The sequence below is a fragment of the Cygnus olor genome, chromosome 4 (genome assembly GCF_009769625.2).
Source record: "Cygnus olor isolate bCygOlo1 chromosome 4, bCygOlo1.pri.v2, whole genome shotgun sequence".
Taxonomy (NCBI): Eukaryota; Metazoa; Chordata; class Aves; order Anseriformes; family Anatidae; genus Cygnus; species Cygnus olor.
Genome location: NC_049172.1, coordinates 30,174,501 through 30,194,006, shown reverse-complemented (window position 1 = coordinate 30,194,006; position 19,506 = coordinate 30,174,501). Strand labels below are relative to the sequence as shown.

Here is a 19,506-nt window from a genome sequence, read left to right as displayed (position 1 = left end):
CAAAATGACTTGTTTTCCAAGTTGTTTGGCAACATTTTTGGTTACTGGGAAAAAACAGCTAAGTGAAATCCTGCAATGTGGATTGCCTTTAAGGGGCAGTCAAAACTCAATTCAAAAGAACTTGTGTACTCATGGGGGGCAAGCCTTCTCAATGAGCAGGCTTTGACAGGATGTCTGTCCTCATCGTTATTTTTGTTTTTCATGTAAGTTGATTATGGATATATTCAATGTTATCCTTGTTTCTATGAGTAACCAGAAGACACCCATTAGTCAGAATTTGTTGCAAAAACTTTATTGCTTTGATAACAAAATTACAGTTTTTCTTTTAAAAAAGTCCTTCTAGCAGAGGAAATTGGGCTAACAGTGCAGGGTACAGCTACCTTCTCCTGCTGGTTCCCACTGCACTTCAGCATTCCCCCAGCTTTGGTAAGTGTACAGGAGTTTCAATACAGGTATTTATTTCACAGCAGTGATTTCAGACCAAAGGGTTGTGGTAACAGTAAGCCCTGGACTAACTAACTAGTAACTGCTTCAGGCAAGATATAAAGTAGGACCAAATACAGGAAAAGTTCTTATGTGCTTCCTTGAAGATGGGAGAATATATTTCACAGGTTCTTTTGTAACTGATGGAAGCTTTTACTAGTCGTTCACAGCAATCCATCCTCTAGGTAAACACTGCTGCTAAATTTCTACCAAGGAGGGATATATGGTCCGTCATAAGGCACTTTATATGCATTACAACAAAAATAATGTAAAAATTGTTTGCAGTAATAAAACTTACTGAAAAAAAATGCAGTTTTATAGGAATATATTGCAGTATTGCTTAAAATAGCAAGGCTTGGGATGAGGACGGTTATCCGAAGCTTGTAAATAAGCCGCGACTTGCTGTATTATCCCATCCTCGACGTGTAGCGAGGAAGACCGAGGTTATCTCCACAAGCTCTGTGGAGCCGGCAGGCTTCCTGCCGGCGGCAGTTCTTTAAATTGAACACACGCGTAGAGGGCTGTCCAGCGGCGCGTCCCCGCGGGTGCCGCCGTTCGGGGCTCAGCCGCTGGGCTCGAGCGAGCCGTGCCCGTCCCTGAGCAGGCCCCGCCAGGTGCGGAGGCAGCGGGCGTTCTCCGAGCAGCGCGCCGCCACCGCCTCCACCTGCGCCGACACGGCGCCCGTGGCCGCCAGCACCCGGCTCAGCGACACGGCCGCCTGAGAGGGGGGGGAGACGCAGGGAGAAACGGCTCAGGGACACGGCTGGGGCCGCCCGGACCCACCTCCCCGCCGCCGCCCCCCTCGCACTCCCGTCGCCGATCTGCATCTCCCCCTCCTCCAGCTGCCGCTCGCCCGCCGGCCCCGACGCCCCGCTGCGGGCTGCCGCCACCCCCGAGGGGCCGCCCCGGCCCCGCCTCGGCCATGGCCGCGCCGCCGCCCGCCCGGCCCCGCCCTCGCCCCCGCGCAGGCGCAGCGGGGCCGCGGGCAGCTGCTGCGGGGGCACCGAGAGGGGTCGAGGGCGCCGCCATGTTGTGGTCGCGCTGCCCGCCCTGCGCCACAGGTAACGCGGCGGGGCGAGGGGGGGCAGCGGGACCAAGCTCGTTGGGGCTGTGGTGGAATAAAAAACCCCCCTCCTGTCCTGTCCTGTCTTCTTCTCCTGGCCGTGTGTCCCGGCCCCGGTCCCGTCAGGCTCGCCCAGGGCCGGCGGCTGCTCGGCCCCGCCTGTGTGAAGGGCGCCTGGGCGCGGTGTCCGTGCGCTGGGGGGTTGCGGGTGAGAGCTGTTGTTAAACCGGCACGGCTGGCACCGCCGTCCTGCCTGGCGCCGTGCGGGGCTGTGGCAGAAGGGCGGCCTGCCTGCTGGCCTCGCCAGCGCCGCTGCCAGCACTGCGTCCCCGTCTGGGCCTTTTGCTGCTGCGGTTTGGCAGAAATGCCGTGTTTTAAATACTGTGTTCTACCTCTTCGCCCCTGAAATTACAGCAGGGACTCTGTAATGGAAGGAAAAATATCTCTCAGGGTGCATTATCTCACAGATTTGTACACTAAAAGTAGTTATGGTGCTGCATTTACTGCTTTTCTGAGTGCAAATCACACGTGTTTTTGTTTTTTTGTGAAAAGCGGAAATTAAAGCAAGTGTTGTGGCGTGTTGTTGGTCTTCTGGATAGAATCCTGTTTTGATCATTTAGAACTTCAATTCAGTTCCGTTTTCTTAATAAGAGAGCCAACTTCGTTGTTTAATGTTTCTGCAGCAAAAGTAAAAATGAACTGCATCTACTGTGCCTGGCTTTGGCTACACTGAACCTAGCTTTAAGTCTGAGCTTTTGCTGTAGGCTGTGACGTTTTAGATGAGCTGCCTCCTATCAGTAGTCATGTAGGCTGTATATCTCAGCATGTGTTGGTGTCATGAGGGGTGAACTTGAATGTCCTACACCTGCAGTTGTTTAGTCACTTCTCATGAAGTCTGAAGTAAGTCTTGGAGTACAAAGTTCAGCAGGAACTTAAAATGCATTTTCCCCTTGTATGTGTGTGCTATCCCATGTCAGCTGTCAGAAATGGTTGGCCAGTGCAGGGAGTGATATCATGTGAAGAATGCTTAAAGGTGAAGCTCTCTGTTTGTTTGTTTATTTTTTTAATATAAACGATACAATGTAATTGTAACTATTGAAACTTTTAAAATCTGTGTCTATGTTTCCTCATCTTCTCATCCTGACTGCCTTCTTGGGGGACTGTCATACTGGTTGTGCCATGTGTTTCTGAAAAAAAAATGGAAGACTGAGGAAGGAATGGTTCATCAAATCTGTTTCTTGTTTTTGCAGCACGTCAGTGCTTTCATGCTCTTAAGTTGATAAAGAGAGACTGCCTTCCGTCACTGCACGCAGCAAGATGTGCCTCTACTGCCGTTGTGCCTCGCATAACTACGCATTACACGATTCATCCACGGGACAAAGACAAACGATGGGAAGGTAAGTGGGAAAAATGCATTTTTAAAAGCTTTTTATTCTCGTTGCTGAGCTTTAACAACACTGAAATGTGTTGCTGTTTTTTCTTTTTACAGAAATTCTATTCTCTTAAATACAGGACTGATTTTTCAAATGAAATTTAATGGTTGCTCTCTCACAATGAGTGTCTTTAGTGCTATGAAATGAGATCAAGAAAATCTATAAGCAACTTTTGCAATATTTCTGGACATTCCAATCTCTATGTTTAGCAATTTTAAAGGTTTCAGTTCCAGAAAAGTCACTGATTAATTAGTGTAAAATAAAGTAACTTGTTCTGACTATGGATCTTGTTTTCTTCCTTCTCCCTTCCCTACAGTTTCACCAAGTGTCTTTGATGCAGCTAGCTAACTGGGCTCTTAATTAACTTTAACTTTCTTCTTAACTTCTGAAGATGATATTTCTGGTGTATATAGACTGTGTATATGTTTTTGTGGCATATCTTCTTACAACTTATGAAGAGCTAATTTTGTATTGGAATGCTAATGTCCTTCTGCACTATTCCAAGTACGGAAGTGGGCATTTTGTTAGGTGTTTAGCCTCCTTTTATGGCAGGTAATACTATGGGGATACCCGGTAGTCAGTATCACAGAGCAAGGTGTAGGGAGAGAGATGTTGGGGAGAATTGGTGATTAGTTTATCTTACTATCTTTTTTTCTATTAAAGGGGTAAACATGGAGAGATTTGCAGAGGAAGCTGATGTTGTCATTGTTGGAGCAGGCCCTGCAGGTCTTTCTGCAGCTATTCGACTCAAACAGTTAGCTGCTGAGCATGGCAAAGAAGTACGTGTTTGTCTGGTGGAAAAGGCTTCCCAAATTGGTGCACATACACTGTCTGGTGCTTGTCTTGAGCCAAGGTCCCTGCAAGAACTATTTCCAGACTGGAAGGAGCGGGGGGTATGTATGAGCATACAAACACATTGCGAGCATGTCATAAATTCCTGTATCTGACTCATTTTGGTGTGACTTAGTAACTTGGTACCTTTTGGTGCTTAGTACCATTTAAAATACGTTGATCCAGTAAGACAGAACCACCTGTTTTCTTTTTAGTACATTTTCTCTAGTTCAGCAGTGCTAAACGTGTCTGCTGCGGCCTTTGCTCTTCCATCCAGTGGTCTTACAGCATATACACAGGATGCCTGCCAGATCCCGGAGTGCGCTACATCTCCTGCATTTGTACAGAATCCAGCTCCTGTGCACAAGCAGTGAGGTGGTAGATTGATAGCAATGTCAGACTTGTCGCTTCTGGGCGGTACCTCTGACTGTGCTCCGCTGTGTTTTGTGCAGACGTAATGTAGCTCAGACCTGAGGTCGTTTAGGAGGGAGGACAGCAAGAACTGAGCCACCATCCGTGCCAGGACAGCCATCTGACTGGCAGCTGGCTCCCTGCTGTCACCTGGGAGCTGCAAGAAGCAGGCCATTGACTAGTTGTTTTGTCTTAGTGGGCTGAACACACAAGATGCGCTGCCTTCTTTAAAAGCGTTTAGAGTATTGATGGAGTACAAGCTGAAGCACAAACTATAGCAGGGATTTGCAAGGCCCTGTTCCAGTTTTTAACCTTTCAGTTGTGTTGATTCTTGTCTCATGACTGTTTTCATAAGATATTTGATCTTCTCTCTGGTGATACTTTCCTATAGAAGTGCTTTATTAGACATTTAAATGACTGCCAGTTCATTTTTTTTTTTAATTATTTGTGTGGGTTTTTAATTTTTTTCTTATGTATTTTATTTGGTTTGGCTAGAAAAACAACTCACAGGCCTGTTTCTATTCCCTTTTCTATGTAGGCTCCGCTTCATACTCCTGTAACTGAAGACAAGTTTGGAATTTTAACGAAGAAGTCTAGAATTCCAGTGCCAATTCTTCCAGGTAAAGTTTAGTGAGGAGCTCTTTGTACCATTTTTTCAGTGTGTTTTTCAGCTTTTCTATGAGTCAATCAATCTTGATTCAATGTAGCACAGCAAGTGTATGGAGAATATAATAGCCTGCAGCAATTGTGTGCTTGTAGATGATGGCTCTAATCACACATGATGTTATTTTTTTTGAAGATGGCACTTATATACATCAGAGGTATCTTTGTCTACATCTTATACTTTGCTTAGTGTTCTGTGTTTTAGGTGTGTGTGTATATGTTTGTGTGTATATTCTTTTTGCCTAGGACTTCCAATGGTTAATCATGGGAATTACATAGTACGTCTGGGACACTTTGTGAGCTGGTTAGGTGAACAAGCAGAAGCTTTGGGTGTTGAGTTGTATCCAGGCTATGCAGCAGCTGAGGTAATAATGATATCAGTGTGTATATGAAAAGCATTTTTGAAGCCCCTTTCACTGCGCTCCCAATTATTTGTACAGTCACAGCATTTGTACAATCACAACATTCCTCTTAACAGAAATGTATTATGAAAACCACGTTTCAGTGGCTAAAATCCTTGGCCCAGATCCAGCAAAGCACAAAGTGGATCATAAAGTACGTTAATAATAACATAACCTTCCAAGTTTGACCAATAGACAGCAGAAAGACTTGGTGCTTGTAAGTTCTGTATTGGGACTTCATGAATGGATTAAAACGACTAATCGTTAAAATGTTCTTTTTGTTTAAACATTTTCAAAGGTTCTTTTTCATGAAGATGGTAGTGTGAAAGGGATAGCTACTAATGATGTGGGCATTCAAAAGGATGGAGCACCTAAAGTAAGTAGCTATGTTTTCCATAACTGGAGATCTAATTTTGGAAATTGTGCTGTATCTGCTTCTAGTGGTATCAGTAATCTTGCTGCAGCCTAAGAAGAAATACAAAATTTAGTACCTGTTTTTTCCGCTCTGTATAAAATTGGTCAATTACACCTGAAAGTTTTGGTCTCGGGACATTGTAAACTCCTTGTGAAATTAGCAAATGAAGCCTTCGCAGAAGGGAGGTTTCTCTGAGGGTGATTTGAAGGAAAGACTGCAAATGTGTTTTGACATACGGGAAATCAGAATTAAAAAAAAAAAAAAAAAGGAAAACTCCATTGAACTCTCTCCAAAAAAAAGTGTGAAGGTGAAATGGAAAGTTGTTGTCCTGCTGGTAGCTAGCAAAATGTAAGAGCATGCTTCTGGCTGGCTTCTTCTGTACAACTGCAGTCACATTTGTTGACAGTCCATCTACCTTGCTGGGGCAAGGTACGCGCTGAATCTTTTTACTGTTTTGCTGGTTGGTCACACTGCTTTATCCAGAAGGTGACCCCCTGCCCTAAGTGCTGGACTTTGGATGATTTTTAGTGGAATCCAGAACCTGCTGTAAGCATGTCACCTCCCTGCGCAATACGTAGGGAGAAGTCAGTACCTCAGAGCAACTCGGAACAGCTTCGCATAATTATCAGGCTACAGAAATTCTAGGTACAGTTCTTTTTTTGTTGTTGTTTTATTTTCTTCAGCTTTCCTTATATGAGGTTTCTTACTAGTTTACAAATAATTTCAAAGAAGTACTTACTGTGACGTAAAAGTCTGGTCTGTTTTTCCAATTTAAAGCAGAGGTTGAGAAGAAAAGACTCATTCTTGTTTTAAGAAAATAAATGTAATGGAGGAAAAAGTGATGGCAGGGAAAAGTAATATATTTTTCCTGTATAATATTGTCTGTCTCCCACAGTGGATGTACACATGCTAATTTTCATGTGTGCATTTTCTCCAGTAGGAGGTGCAAGTAATACATTGCAGTAATAAATGGCTTTTAATGCAGGTTTTTTGTTTGTTTTTGTTTAAGTAGGGAGGAAATATGAATGTTTTTAAAGCATCCTCAAAACCTAATCTTTTCTCCACATACTCTGGTAGAATGTGTCTATTAAAAACATGTTGTCTGTTGACTTCTTTGATTTGTACAGAAGTAGGGTGCCACTACTGTAAACTGAGTATTTAAACTAAGTGTTTTAGTTGTCCGTTGGTAGTACTTCCAGTGAATAAAGGTAAATAAACATCATTTGCGTAACCTTCAAATCAAGAATACCTTCAATGTGTTTGTTTATACAGAACCTAATCAAGTGGTGTGGTTAACGAGTGGAGTTTCACCTTGTAATCAGTACCAATCAAACAAAAAACAGGAATGGTGAATGGTTTACCTCTGGCAGGTTTCACTGAAAACTGTTCTCATGATCTTTTTCAGCATTAAACTTTCTCAATTCAGGCTTCTTTTTTTTTTTTTTTTTTTTAACTTTTTTCCCCCCTGCAAGGTTATGTATATTTAGAATGTAGTAATGTAGTATCCTTACACTGCGAATACAACCTACTCGTCTATTGTAGCCTAATGCACATGTGTGTGCAAGTGATGTGCTCGTACATGAGTATGAACTGCTGGTATGAGCCTGCTGGTTCCCCCTATCTTACTCTGAATCACGTTGGAGTTCTTGATGAGAAATTCTTTTAAAATGCCACAGCAAAATTACCCTAACGGTATTTATGTTTTAACATGCAATATAATATTGGTGTAATATTTATTGTAACAATTTTATTCTGAATTCTGAAGTTGCATGTTCTTGGGGGGGGGGGGGGGGGGGCGGGGGGGGCGGTGGACGGGATGGGACAGGACAGGGGGACAGGACACTGATAAATCTTTTTCTGACCTGGAGTTTTATTAGGCCTCCGTCACGTACATATGTAAGACAATATTTTATTGTAATGTGACTTTATGAGCAAAAATTAAAGCGTGAAGTTACAGGTTAAGATTCTTTGTTCTGTTGGGGTTCCTTTGCACCGTGTGAACGAGCAGATGTGATGGTAGAATCCTCTGACCTGGAAAAGAATCGCTCTCAGTACAGAATGGCGATTCACCGTGGTGCTGCTCTAATGGAATCCCCTTGCCAGGTTTGCTGGGGGTGTATCATAGTTTGGTTCTACTCCAGCTGTCTTTTCTGTCTTAGCTTACAATGATTTGTAGGCTCTGGGCAGTGCTACAAAGTAGTGTAAAATCACCTTATTGCTCTACGTTTTCTTTCTGTGATTTTGATGGGACACAGTTGTAACTGCTGATGAAATCCTCTACTTTTGCAGCCTACCTTTGAACGAGGCTTGGAACTCCATGCTAAGGTCACAATCTTTGCTGAAGGTTGTCACGGACATCTGGCCAAACAGCTGTACAAAAAATACAACCTCAGGGAGAACTGTCAAGCCCAGAGCTATGGCATTGGATTGAAAGAGGTATCATCTGTAGAATTTCAAGCGTTAAGGAAAATACTGTAAAAATGTAAGGTAGTTCGTATTCAAGCTACTTTATATAAAGACATTAGAATGATAGATTTTGAGTTACGTTTTCAGACTCTAGAATATTTGCTCTTCTGAAGCTGATAAGACAAAACATTTCTGAATGTCTTGACTCTTTTGTTTGGAATGCTATTACTCTTTAATCTGTATTTAGGAGTACCTGTGAATCCACTTCTTAATCTGACTTCAGTTATTCTCATTTGTGAAATCTGTTTTCAGTACTTTTAGTAAACGAGAGGGGGATTCATGCTGCCTAATTTTAGGTAGTTTTAATACCTGAGGAGGGGAAGAAAGGCTTTCTGTGGGTTTTCTGCATGTTCATTAGAGAGAGGAAGGGGCTGTCATGCTCTCTGAAACACCTGCATGAGCTTTACATACACACACCCTGATCCCTTTGCTGGGCTTATAAAATTGGGATAGGGATCAGGCGTATAAAAAATATTTTATACTCAGGAAATACTAAGCATGAAAAAAGACCTGTTTGTCGAGAGTATGTCCAGAGTTTGACTGTAACATACTCTTTTTGATTATTTCTTTAAGCATGTGCTTCCAACTACAAAGCATTCGCCAAATTTATTTGGCCATTTTAAAATATTTTCACCAAAATATTTTAGATTTCTGTAGAGAAGAGGCAACTGGTGAATGTTCCTTTGCATGACATAGTTAAAATTTCTAATACCTAAGTTGTAGGTAGAGTAGAGTACAGTCCCTTTGGTACCAGATGAGACAGGTTTCAATATGACCGTGTCTGCTTTAGCAAATAGTACAGTCCAATAGGAATGGATCTGTAAAGTGAAATAGTTGGTGCTGATGAGCTGACATCCATGCTATGCACATTTCAGGGTTATTTTTACTTTGGGCTAGCTCTATTTGAGTCCCATGGACCGAGTACCCTTTTGTGACTGGAATGCTTTAGACGGGTTTCTGGAGCCAGGCAGAGTTGGGTTTCATGTGAAAGGAATCCAGTTCGTGCCTTCCGTGACTGCTCTGTAATGTGAACCAAAGCGTGCTGAGCGGGAGCAATCTGGAGTCCCACTCAAAAACGTGCTCCTTAATCCAAATAGAAATATTAATGTAGATGTACCCTCTGTGCTTGAGAAGATCTAATAGTGTCTGATGGGTGGAAGGAGATAATTCTACTCCCCCTCCATCCTTAGACTGCCAGGCACATCGCTCTGTGATGTTTTGTGAATTGAGTGGAAAACTAACCCACCAGTAAAAATAGGAAAATGCTGTAAGTTTGCCATGGGTCAGGTGAGTACTGGAAGTTTGTAGGAGAGAGAAGAGAGGACGACTTGTTTGGCAGCAGATACTTAGATCAACTCTGCTGTATAGTTAAGCCTGATCATGAGAAACTTGTGAGGAAATTGTAATGATTCATATGAAAAAAATGTGTTTTTTAAAGAAAAAGTGTCAACGTAGTTGCATTCGTTAGCAAAAATATCTATCAAAGTAGCTCATAAAAAGGATCATGTTGAATGAAAAATTTGGGTGTAATGGTGGAGTCTGCCACATTTTCTGACGTGTGGCTTGTCAAGGAAAAACGTTGGCAAATTCTTAAATGGTAACCCAAAAAAGTATTTGTACATCATAATCTGGTCTTTAGCTGGATGAGTTCATGCATTGGTCATAGCAGTAAATTCATTTATCATCAATAGTTTATTTTTATTATTGAAATGCCATTGCTTTGCAATATAGAATAATTTCTGGCGATCTTCATTTCAGTTATGGATTATTGATGAAAAGAAGTGGAAACCAGGAAGAGTAGAACATACCGTAGGCTGGCCTTTAGACAGACATACGTATGGAGGATCCTTTCTTTATCACTTAAATGAGGGTGAACCCTTAGTTGCTCTTGGATTTGTGGTAAGTGAAGTTGGTTTTTCTCGTGTGTGTGTGTTGTTGTTTGGGTCTTCATTTTTGTGCGCATTCTCTTCTCTGTTTTAATGTGAAGATAAAAAACACAAAAATAGCAGACCAAGTTTAGTGCTTTCATAGTCTTATGTGCTCTCATTCCCATATAAGGAAAGGTAAATTTGTCATTAATCTGTCTTTTATTTAGCATCTTTTATTAAGAACGAAGTGGAAAACTTACAAATACGTTCTTTTGCAAACCAAACAAATTTTGGTAAAGCCAAAAGCAGGTGATTAACCAAAACTGCGCTCGCAAAATTTTCACAAAATATTCAAAAGTTAGGAAGTGTCAAAATCAGTCACTTTTGCAGCTTTAATTCAGTTTCCTTATTTGTGCGTCAGCCTATCATGCATATCCAATTTTATGGGAGAAGCATCAAAGTAGGAACACCCTGCATTCCCTATCTCCTGTTCAGATAGGAGAAAAAACACTTCTGTGTGCACGTACAAGCACTTCTTTTGTCTTTGAACTTTACACCTATGTCAGTCTGAGCTGATTCTTGTAACAGACATCAGAATGTGTCTTGTACATAATTTGAAAATCCTTCATGAACTTTAGTAATGGAAGTAGATGCAAGCAGTGCTCTAAAAGAACTGAACAGCCAGAGAAATCGAGGTACTGTTTGTTGCTGACTCAGGATATATTTTGATAATTTTGTGAAATAAAGCTTACAGGAGCCAGAAATTATTCCTTTGGACAAAACAGAAACATATCTCAGCAACATCTGTCTTTCCAAGAGTATGTTAAAAGTGGGAAATGTAGGGTTTATCTTTGGGCAAGTTCTCAAATGAATAAGATAAAAATCCTGGGCAGTCAGCCAACTGGCTAAGTCATTTTTTCCCCCATTTTCTGTTTTTATCTTTGTTCCCTGGTGCTTTATTACAAAGGCTCACCTAATTGGAAATAATTGACTAAGCTAAATGATGTGAACTGGTTAAAATATGTGAGTGCAAGGACATAATAAGTATCTAGAAATAATTGTTTACCTCTCCTTCCAGCTTGTGTAGGGCAAAGAGCTTTTGAAACAAATTTCAAACAAGTTTTCTCACTTACCTACCATTAAATCATGCTTAATTTAATTCCACTGCTTTATTTCAAAGTCATATGGAAGGTGGTTACAATGCAATTAAGGATTTCCATGCTTCAGGTATAGGTAGGACATAGTCTTACGGCAGCAAACTCTCAGACGTGCTTGTACTATACTGTTAATACAATGTAGTTTTGGCAGTAGTTTCTTGAAGTAGAAAGATCTTAAGGTTGATTTAGTATGAAATAGACTGAGGAGTTGATCTGGTAATACATGGTTGTTTTATTTTCTAACTTTTGTTGACATTTCATACTTTATTTTCATTAATGTTGCGCTTTTTTATTTTTTAAGGTTGGTTTAGATTATCAAAATCCCTATTTGAATCCGTTTAGGGAGTTTCAGAGGTGGAAGCACCATCCGAGTGTAGAGCCCACTTTGGAGGGTGGAAAAAGGATTGCATATGGTGCCAGAGCATTGAATGAAGGCGGTCTCCAGGTAACATTTTCATGAAGTTTTTTACTTTCAGTTTTCCATAGCCATGTTTGTAGTATTACAGATTCAGGTTGCATGCTGTTGGGAAACAGCTGAACTATAACAAAGATGAATAAGGCCAGAAGTTTTGCTAGACACAAAGACTTTATTTTCTTGCTGGAGACACCTGCTGAGATTTGCTAGGCTTAGGTTCTGTAATACCAGGAATCTTCTGACACAGTCACTTTACTTTTGAAATTACATGTGGAGTTTATATTGCAGGCACGTGTTCTGCAGCAAAGGTACAGATAATTCTTTGTTTGGCCTGGAAACCTTGGGGGGTGGGTGGCACCAGTCATCTGGCTCTTTTGGGGGGGCGGAGGAGGAGGTATTTTCCTAAATGCTTGTGCTTTTGAGTGCTTGACCCTTGAGTCAGTGATGGTGCTGCAGTTACGTACTTTGGCAGTTAAGTCCTCGCCTCCTCAAGTACCTTCAGTATTTTTCATGCACAGCTTTGAATTTCTCGCTTCTTGGGAGATAGAACACCTTGTTCATTTTGTTCCCTCAGGGAGTCTAAAAGATTACATACACCAAGACTTAAGGTCAATTGAAAGGGTTGGAATAACTTGCAGGAGAAATAGTCTAAAATACATGTTTAATAGCTCAAGATCTTTCAAGTTTTTAACCTCTTGTGGGAATCTTGAAACACTTGAAATCTTGAGGAAAAAATAAAAGCTGTGTGTCCTGGCCTGCCACATCCATCTTCTTGATGCTTCTTTTCGGTTTGGAACTTAAAACCAGGCTGAGTGTTCGTGATCTGTGCAGCCTGTTTGTGGGGCCATTCACCTCTGCTCTCTGACACCTTTGTCTTTCCTTTTTGAATCTCTTCTTTAATATAAATGTGGCCTCATGCAGCTTTTGAAATACAAGTAGGACTTCAGCAGCGAGGTAACTGTCGTGGTAGTCTCCTGGAGTTAGGCTTTGCTGCAAGTGTGAATGCCTGGGACTGAGTAATGTGAGTTCATGATGCAACTTCTGGGTTACGCTCGTGATACGCATAAAGTCTGCCTGCTGGTTGATCACCTCATGCTGTCTGAAGTAGAAGTATGTCGCGTCATGTTCTTTGTATTCAGTTCATGATAACGGCTGTGTTACTGGTTTATCTCAGAAACCACTGTTGGGCCATTGTTAACACAGATAGTATAGAAAGTACCAAGATGCTTTAATTTGGGCATGTTTATAAGAGGGGCTTCTTTTTCCAGCACGCTGGTTTCTGTATCACAGTCGTTATTGAATTTCTGGCCTGGCTGAAGCAGTCAGATTCTGACTTCAATTGCATGTTCCTCCTCATCCTGCTCCCAACACACAGCTGAAAGAACACGGTAGTTTTTAAGTCACAGGCATCATTTGCGCTGTTGCACAGGTTGTACAGCTCTTGCACATCCGTCTCCTAATCTTTGGACTTGCCAGGCTTAAAACATGTCACTTACTTTGCAATGTTTCTAACATAAAAGCATGTCGCATGTCTAACTTTTTACTTCCTCTAGTTAGAATTGTCTATTTGATCATGAAGTTACATTTTTAAGTAGATTTTTTATTATATATGATTTCCAATAAAAAAAAAAGCCTAGCTGATGAGTCACTTGGGAAGACTTTTTAAAAGAGTAACTCTTCCTCTGCATATGTTGTTTGATAACTGTAGCAGTCTGACTCATTTCCATCACTGGAGTATAGGAATATTTTCTTATGTAAGTGGCTCTGTAGCTCTAGTTCTCATTTTGGTGACAGTATTGTATGAAATACATATATAAAATTATCACTGATCTAAGATTTTTTTTTCTATTATCTACAACCTTATGACCACGTTCTTTAGTCTTTAAAATAGCTTTGTGTGAAAGAGAGAGAGAGCAAGCACTTAGGTATTTCCCTGTTTTTGTAGCTTTTGGGATATGTGGAGGGAACGGACAGAGTTTTATAGATTCCATCTACATAGCTGTTATTTCTTCTATTAAAATTCCAAAATCAAGGACTTGCAAATTCAGAAATTCACATGCAACCTCTGTTTTGCCTCTGTTTCATCAAATACTTTGAAAAGACTTAAGCGTTGTGTGGGGAAAATAAAAGTAGTTACTGTTGTTGAGCAATGTATTGTTATGAATATCAAAGAAAAAAAAAACTTAGGAAATTAGTCATGTTGATGACCCATGCAAGTGTCAAACATAAGTCTTGCTTTTACAGATCCTCACCCCTGAGCTGAGCGAAGGGAAAGAGAACATCAGGTTTCCTGTTTGCTAGGGGCAGCACACACCTTGCCTTCTGTCCTCCAAACCAACTGTCCTTGCCTTTTCTCTGGCAAGAGGGTGGTGGCTTCTCCAAGTGCTTGAGGCTGAGCTCAGGATTTCACCATGTGTCTTGGGACACGGAGTGCTTGTGCCACCCCAGCCTGGTGTCTTCCTTCACATGACTGTGGACTGGCTGTGAAAACAGCCATGAAGTTCCATACCTCTTGTAACAAGAACTGCTAACAGAACTGGGATGCATGCAGCCCTTTCTGTTACGTGACTAATCTTTAATCTCATTCATACCTTGGCAATATGCTGGCCTCTGTATGCCTATTGAGTGAAATAGATGACTTAGAAGGATAATAGTGGATGTTCCTTCACCATCTTTTTATATAACTTGAAGAACCAGTCAAGAAGTCTATGATTATATCAGTGTTGCATCATTGCATCCTAGTAGATAGGTCAGAATTACTCTCTTCAGTCACCTGTTTTCAGCCAAAGGTCTTGTGGAAGGAGAAGACTTCCATCCTACTACCTAATTCCTTTGAAATACTGTCATATAACTGAACTTAAGACTTGTAGTCATGGAAAAGTAAGTTAAAAAGTTGTAGTTGTGTTTTTAGCCTAAATTATCTTTCCTACGAACCAAATTACTGTCTGATTCAACAAATTGCCCAAAGCACAGGGAAAATGTGTGAAGTACAACTCTTTTGTTAGTGACTGTTGTATGGATGTTCAAGAGTAGGCAGCCCTGCCTGAGTAGTGAACAGATAGCAACTGAACTAACAGAAGAAAAGAAACGTGTTTTTTTTTTTCCAAATTATCTTGAAAACCAGGGGATACTTTTTTTTTTAATTTTTCTTGAAATAAAACTACTTCTTCAGTGTTGAATTATGTAGGCTGTTCCAAAACAAATTGTTTCAAGCAGCTTTAAAAAAAGCAGGATGTTGGATTCACAAGCCCTCATCAGTACAAAGAAAAGACTTTTTGAGGGAGGCTGTGTTTGTAACTTGCCTCCAGCAATTTCAGGCCTATATTTATTTGGTAACAGCTTTCTGCTCAGAGTGCTGTAGTTGGTCTGTGTTTTGAAGCTGTTCTCTGTCTAAAATCCTAACCTCATTGGATGAGGGTGAGAATATCATGGTAGGTGAGCTATTCCTTAGTTAATCTAGGAGGATAATGTGTATTAATAAAATACACATGATGTTTGCAAATTACCTGGCTGTCTTGTGTACTTAGGTACAGTCTTTGGCTGTATTCAAAGACATTATGCTTCTTGCAGAACAGGAGTAAGAGAATGATTTAGCTCCAAAAATGTATTTGTTGGATGCTGAAAAACATCTAAAATAAGTGGAATTTGGGGGGAGGAGGGAGGATGCTGCGTGGCTTGACAGAAAAGATTTGTCAAATGGAAAAGAAGGAGCACCAACTAATAAACTCTGAGATGGGACTGATGCAACTTACCATGTTGAAAATGGAAGCACAAACGTCTTTCAAAGAAAGAATTCACTTAAAATTGAAGGAGGAAAATAGTATCAGTGGATGACGTTACCACAGTCTTTATAGATAAAGCAGTTGGAGAGAGGATATAGGGAAAATGCTGTCTCTTCTCAAACCTAGTACAATGTCTGCATTCTTATTTGTTTACGATGCCAAAGTCATTTGATTAAATAGAATAACTTAAGTCAATGTATATTTAGATCAGGCACATGCAAGTGTGAAGGACACTCTAGTCTCATGCCAGTTTGATTTCCAGCATGTTATATTCACTTGACAAAAAGGAATTTTTTTTTCCTCTTCAGTCAATACCCAAGCTTACCTTCCCAGGTGGATTATTAATTGGTTGCAGTCCTGGACTCATGAATGTTCCTAAGATCAAAGGGACCCACACTGCAATGAAAAGTGGCATGTTGGCTTCAGAAGCCATCTTTAGCCAATTAACGAATGAGAATCTGCAGTCAAAGACAATAGGTAAGGTCGCTGTGCTCTCACCTGGAGTTACCTTGTGTTCAGTTGGAGCCACCAACGGTTTAGCTGTAATTAATTTTCTGATGGAAATGCAAATCATGAAATGAGTGTGGTGGTTTAAAAAGATATATACTGTTTGTTTACTATTTATACTGTAAAATGATTTAAGAAATAAAGTCTTGCTTAGCTATTCTTAAGTATTGATCCTACCGCTAGGACAAAAATAAGCCTCTAATGAGAAAACTAAGCTTGCACTTCCTGTATAAGCAAACAAGAATAATATATATTCAGTTCTTACTGTTAAAAATTTTAGCTTTATCATTCAAAAAGTCTTACTGAAAGACTGCAGTCAGAAGGCAGAAGATTAAAAGGAGCTGATGACACGTAAGCAGAAGTGTGAGATTTTTCAAATTTACTTTTCACTGTATTGTTGTTAGTAGGATCCTTTTTTCTGTCTTTATAGTCTTCTCAGTGTGAGATTGCGTATTTCCTATTATATGTCATTCAAATGCATTGGGGTAATCATCTGATCCTGACTGCATTGTAGTGTTATATTTAAGCCTTGCTTGTTCCCTTAAATCTGTTAACAAAGGCTGTACAGGGAGATAACCCTGCTAGAATTTCAGCCACTCTGGAGAACCACTATAGCCAGGTGCCACGTAATTATTCTAGAAATCTCTTCTCTGTAGTGTTGGAGTCACGTCTAGTGAGCTCTTCTGCAAGAGAAACATGCAACTGAAGGTGGCACAGAGGTGTGCTGAACAGATAAAGCTCCTAGTTTACTGTAACACGGTAGAGCGATTAGAGCCCTAGAACCTGTCTGAGATAATAAACACTCTATTAGTTTAGTCTGCTGCTCTTCTTTGATTATCAGCTGGTTTTATAAGCTGTTAACAGCTCTGTCAAGACAGGTTACAGCCCAGCTACTGCTCTGTACACAGCTAGGGAGTTTTTTCAGACCCTTACATGAGGCAGAAAATACAGACTGAAGTAGGTTTTTATGTATAGACAAGCCCTTAACATGTTTATTTAAAAAATCTATACGGTAGTAACGGAGATTGGTGAAGGAGAGGAAACTTTCATTTGAAGAAACTTTTTTTTTCTAATTGCTTGGCTTTAACTATATTATATTGCAGGAGATGTGTCTAAGTGTGCAATGTCTGTAGCATTTGTAAAGAAAACCAGAAGTTTAGTAAAACACGGCTTGATAACTTGCTGGTTACAAAGGGAGGAAACGTTGTCTAGCACTGGTGTCCTCCACTGGGCCATAGCCATAGTTACTGAAATCAAAATGCTTATGGTTGCCGAACTTGTAAAGGAAAAGCTTTTAACTTGACGATTTTAAAATTGAAATCCTGGGTCTTAGACCACAGGTAAACAGTCCTGGTCAGATCTTGATTCTGTGAGAGAGGAGAGGAGCTGTTTTCTGGTAGGGATGCCGCTGTAGCCACCTGGTCTGCTACCTTTACTTTTTTGCTGAAGTTTGAGGCAATGTATTGCTTCTTGTGGCTTGTTTAAAGAGGTTACAAAGGAGCAGTGGGTAACCTGCTGGCGACTGCTGAACCTGGTTTCTTCAAGAGACTGAAGTATGTAGTTTAGTATACTCTTAGCGTACTATGCTGAAATTCTTAATTTGCTCCCTTCATTGCTAACAATTGTCTTTATTCAGCAGGTTGTTTTGGTTGTTTTTTTTTTTTATTGTTTTTCTTTTATTTATTTATTTCAAGGATAGTCTTTATGTACTGTAGGTATCTAACAAGTAGTGTCCTTCCGTAGGACTTGATGTGCAAGAATATGAAGAGAACCTGAAAAAGTCCTGGGTCTGGAAAGAGCTGTATGCAGTTAGAAACATCCGCCCGTCCTGCCACAGCATACTGGGTGTGTATGGAGGAATGATTTACACAGGGATATTTTATTGGCTACTGAGAGGAAAGGAACCATGGACATTAAAACATCCAGGTAACTTATTAGTTCCTGAAAGAAGATATTAAATGTACATGTCCTCAGTCTCTTTTCACAGTCTCTTAGTTTAAACTAGACCGTATCTGGTCAAGTGGTGGTGACTTAAACTATAGAAATTGATGATAAAGTGGTGAAGACTTGTAGATGAGATCATTAAAACACTATTCTACTTAGCATAGATCTTGTCCCATGAAAAGATTTGTCTCATGAAAACGGCTAGCTTCTATGAAATACTTCATTCTGATGAGGAGGAAAATCAAAATAGCTTGATTAAATTGTAATTCTGCAATGAATCTTATTTATTAAAAATGTATTTAGGACCAGATTTCGCTCAGCTCAAGCCAGCCAAAGATTGTACTCCTATCGAATACCCAAAGCCTGATGGAAAAATCAGTTTTGATCTCCTATCATCTGTGGCTTTAAGTGGTACAAATCACGAACATGACCAGCCCGCTCATTTGACTTTGAAAGATGACAGCGTCCCTGTGAGCAAGAATTTGGCTATATTCGATGGACCGGAACAAAGATTTTGCCCAGCAGGTGGGTAATAGAAATGGAGCGTGTGAGAGAGATTTTGCAAGGTGAAAAACTTAAGTATTTCAAGAGGAGTCCACCTGGCCTGCTACTTTAAATATTCTGTCCTAGTTGTCTTCCTAGAAAAGGGCTCACGTAGAGGTCTTCAAATTTATTACGTTAAAAATACATTCATGACAATATAATGGGTAAACATGGAAGAAGGCAGTTGAATGACACTGGTACTAAGAGAAACTGGTCAGAGAAGTCACACACTCTTGTGCTTTTTCCCAGGTGTTTACGAATATGTTCCTCTGGAAACAGGAGAAGGATCAAGACTGCAGATAAATGCTCAGAACTGTGTCCACTGCAAAACGTGTGATATTAAAGACCCAAGTCAGAACATTAACTGGGTAGTGCCTGAAGGAGGAGGAGGACCAGCTTATAACGGGATGTGAAGTGGCTGAGAACTATTCAGTGACTTCTGATCACCAGCAGAAAAGTTGGAGTATTTTATGCTGCAGTGTAAAGTACAGCACTGACTTGAATGTTAGAGAGTTTTGAGACTAACATGCCATTCTGAAGTTTAGGTATGACCACTGCATTAAATGGAAGGTGGGTGCATTCTGGTTAAACCCTAGCCTTATTTAAATAGAACTTCTTTTCAGGAGTTGGGTGGCAGGAAGAAGAAAGTTCTTCTTAGGACTGACAGATGCATTTTGGACCTTGGATTTATTGCTGAAGTTCAGTGATGACAGGAGCCATATCCAGAATCAGGGGTGTAATGGAAAAGTTTAGTACCTATCCTTAAAAAAAAAAAAGTGTTTGTCTATTGGAAGTGCTTTACTATATGTAGAGTCCTACCTCACAGTAGGGAAAGTACATCATTCTAGAAAACCGTCACTGTTCTTAAGTGTTACACTTTTTACATAAAACACAGATTATTTTTTTTTCCTGATGATGACAGGGAGCCCATCTGTAATACAACTGTAAAGTGGTTTAAAAAAAATGGTTTAATATTTGCACCTTCAGGGTATATGTCTGTCAGCACTTTTTATTCCTGACAAGAAATCAGGCCTGCACTAATTAAAAACAAAAATAAAAATAAATCTAACAAACTGCTTAAATGGCTTTGGTGTTAAAACCAGACTTTTTAGGAGGCCCTAAGT

At 40.5% G+C, this 19,506-nt stretch overlaps 2 protein-coding genes across 2 annotated transcripts; one reads left to right on the top strand and one right to left on the bottom strand.

Annotated features, from left to right (window-relative positions):
- Positions 1 to 2: 2 nt before the first annotated feature.
- On the bottom strand, positions 3 to 1,512 carry C4H4orf46 (chromosome 4 C4orf46 homolog). Its single transcript, XM_040555373.1, has 4 exons — positions 1,507 to 1,512; positions 1,290 to 1,475; positions 782 to 1,201; positions 3 to 242 (listed from the first exon to the last, which is right to left on the bottom strand). Exons 1-3 carry the CDS (start codon positions 1,510 to 1,512, stop codon positions 1,046 to 1,048), a joined length of 348 nt encoding a protein of 115 aa, XP_040411307.1. The 3' UTR covers positions 3 to 242; positions 782 to 1,045.
- ETFDH (electron transfer flavoprotein dehydrogenase) lies at positions 1,411 to 19,144 on the top strand. Its single transcript, XM_040555184.1, has 13 exons — positions 1,411 to 1,544; positions 2,797 to 2,943; positions 3,643 to 3,872; positions 4,760 to 4,841; positions 5,131 to 5,249; positions 5,584 to 5,661; positions 7,990 to 8,136; positions 9,925 to 10,065; positions 11,493 to 11,636; positions 15,697 to 15,865; positions 17,639 to 17,821; positions 18,143 to 18,364; positions 18,632 to 19,144. Exons 1-13 carry the CDS (start codon positions 1,511 to 1,513, stop codon positions 18,793 to 18,795), a joined length of 1,860 nt encoding a protein of 619 aa, XP_040411118.1. The 5' UTR covers positions 1,411 to 1,510; the 3' UTR covers positions 18,796 to 19,144.
- The last annotated feature ends 362 nt before the right edge of the window (positions 19,145 to 19,506 follow it).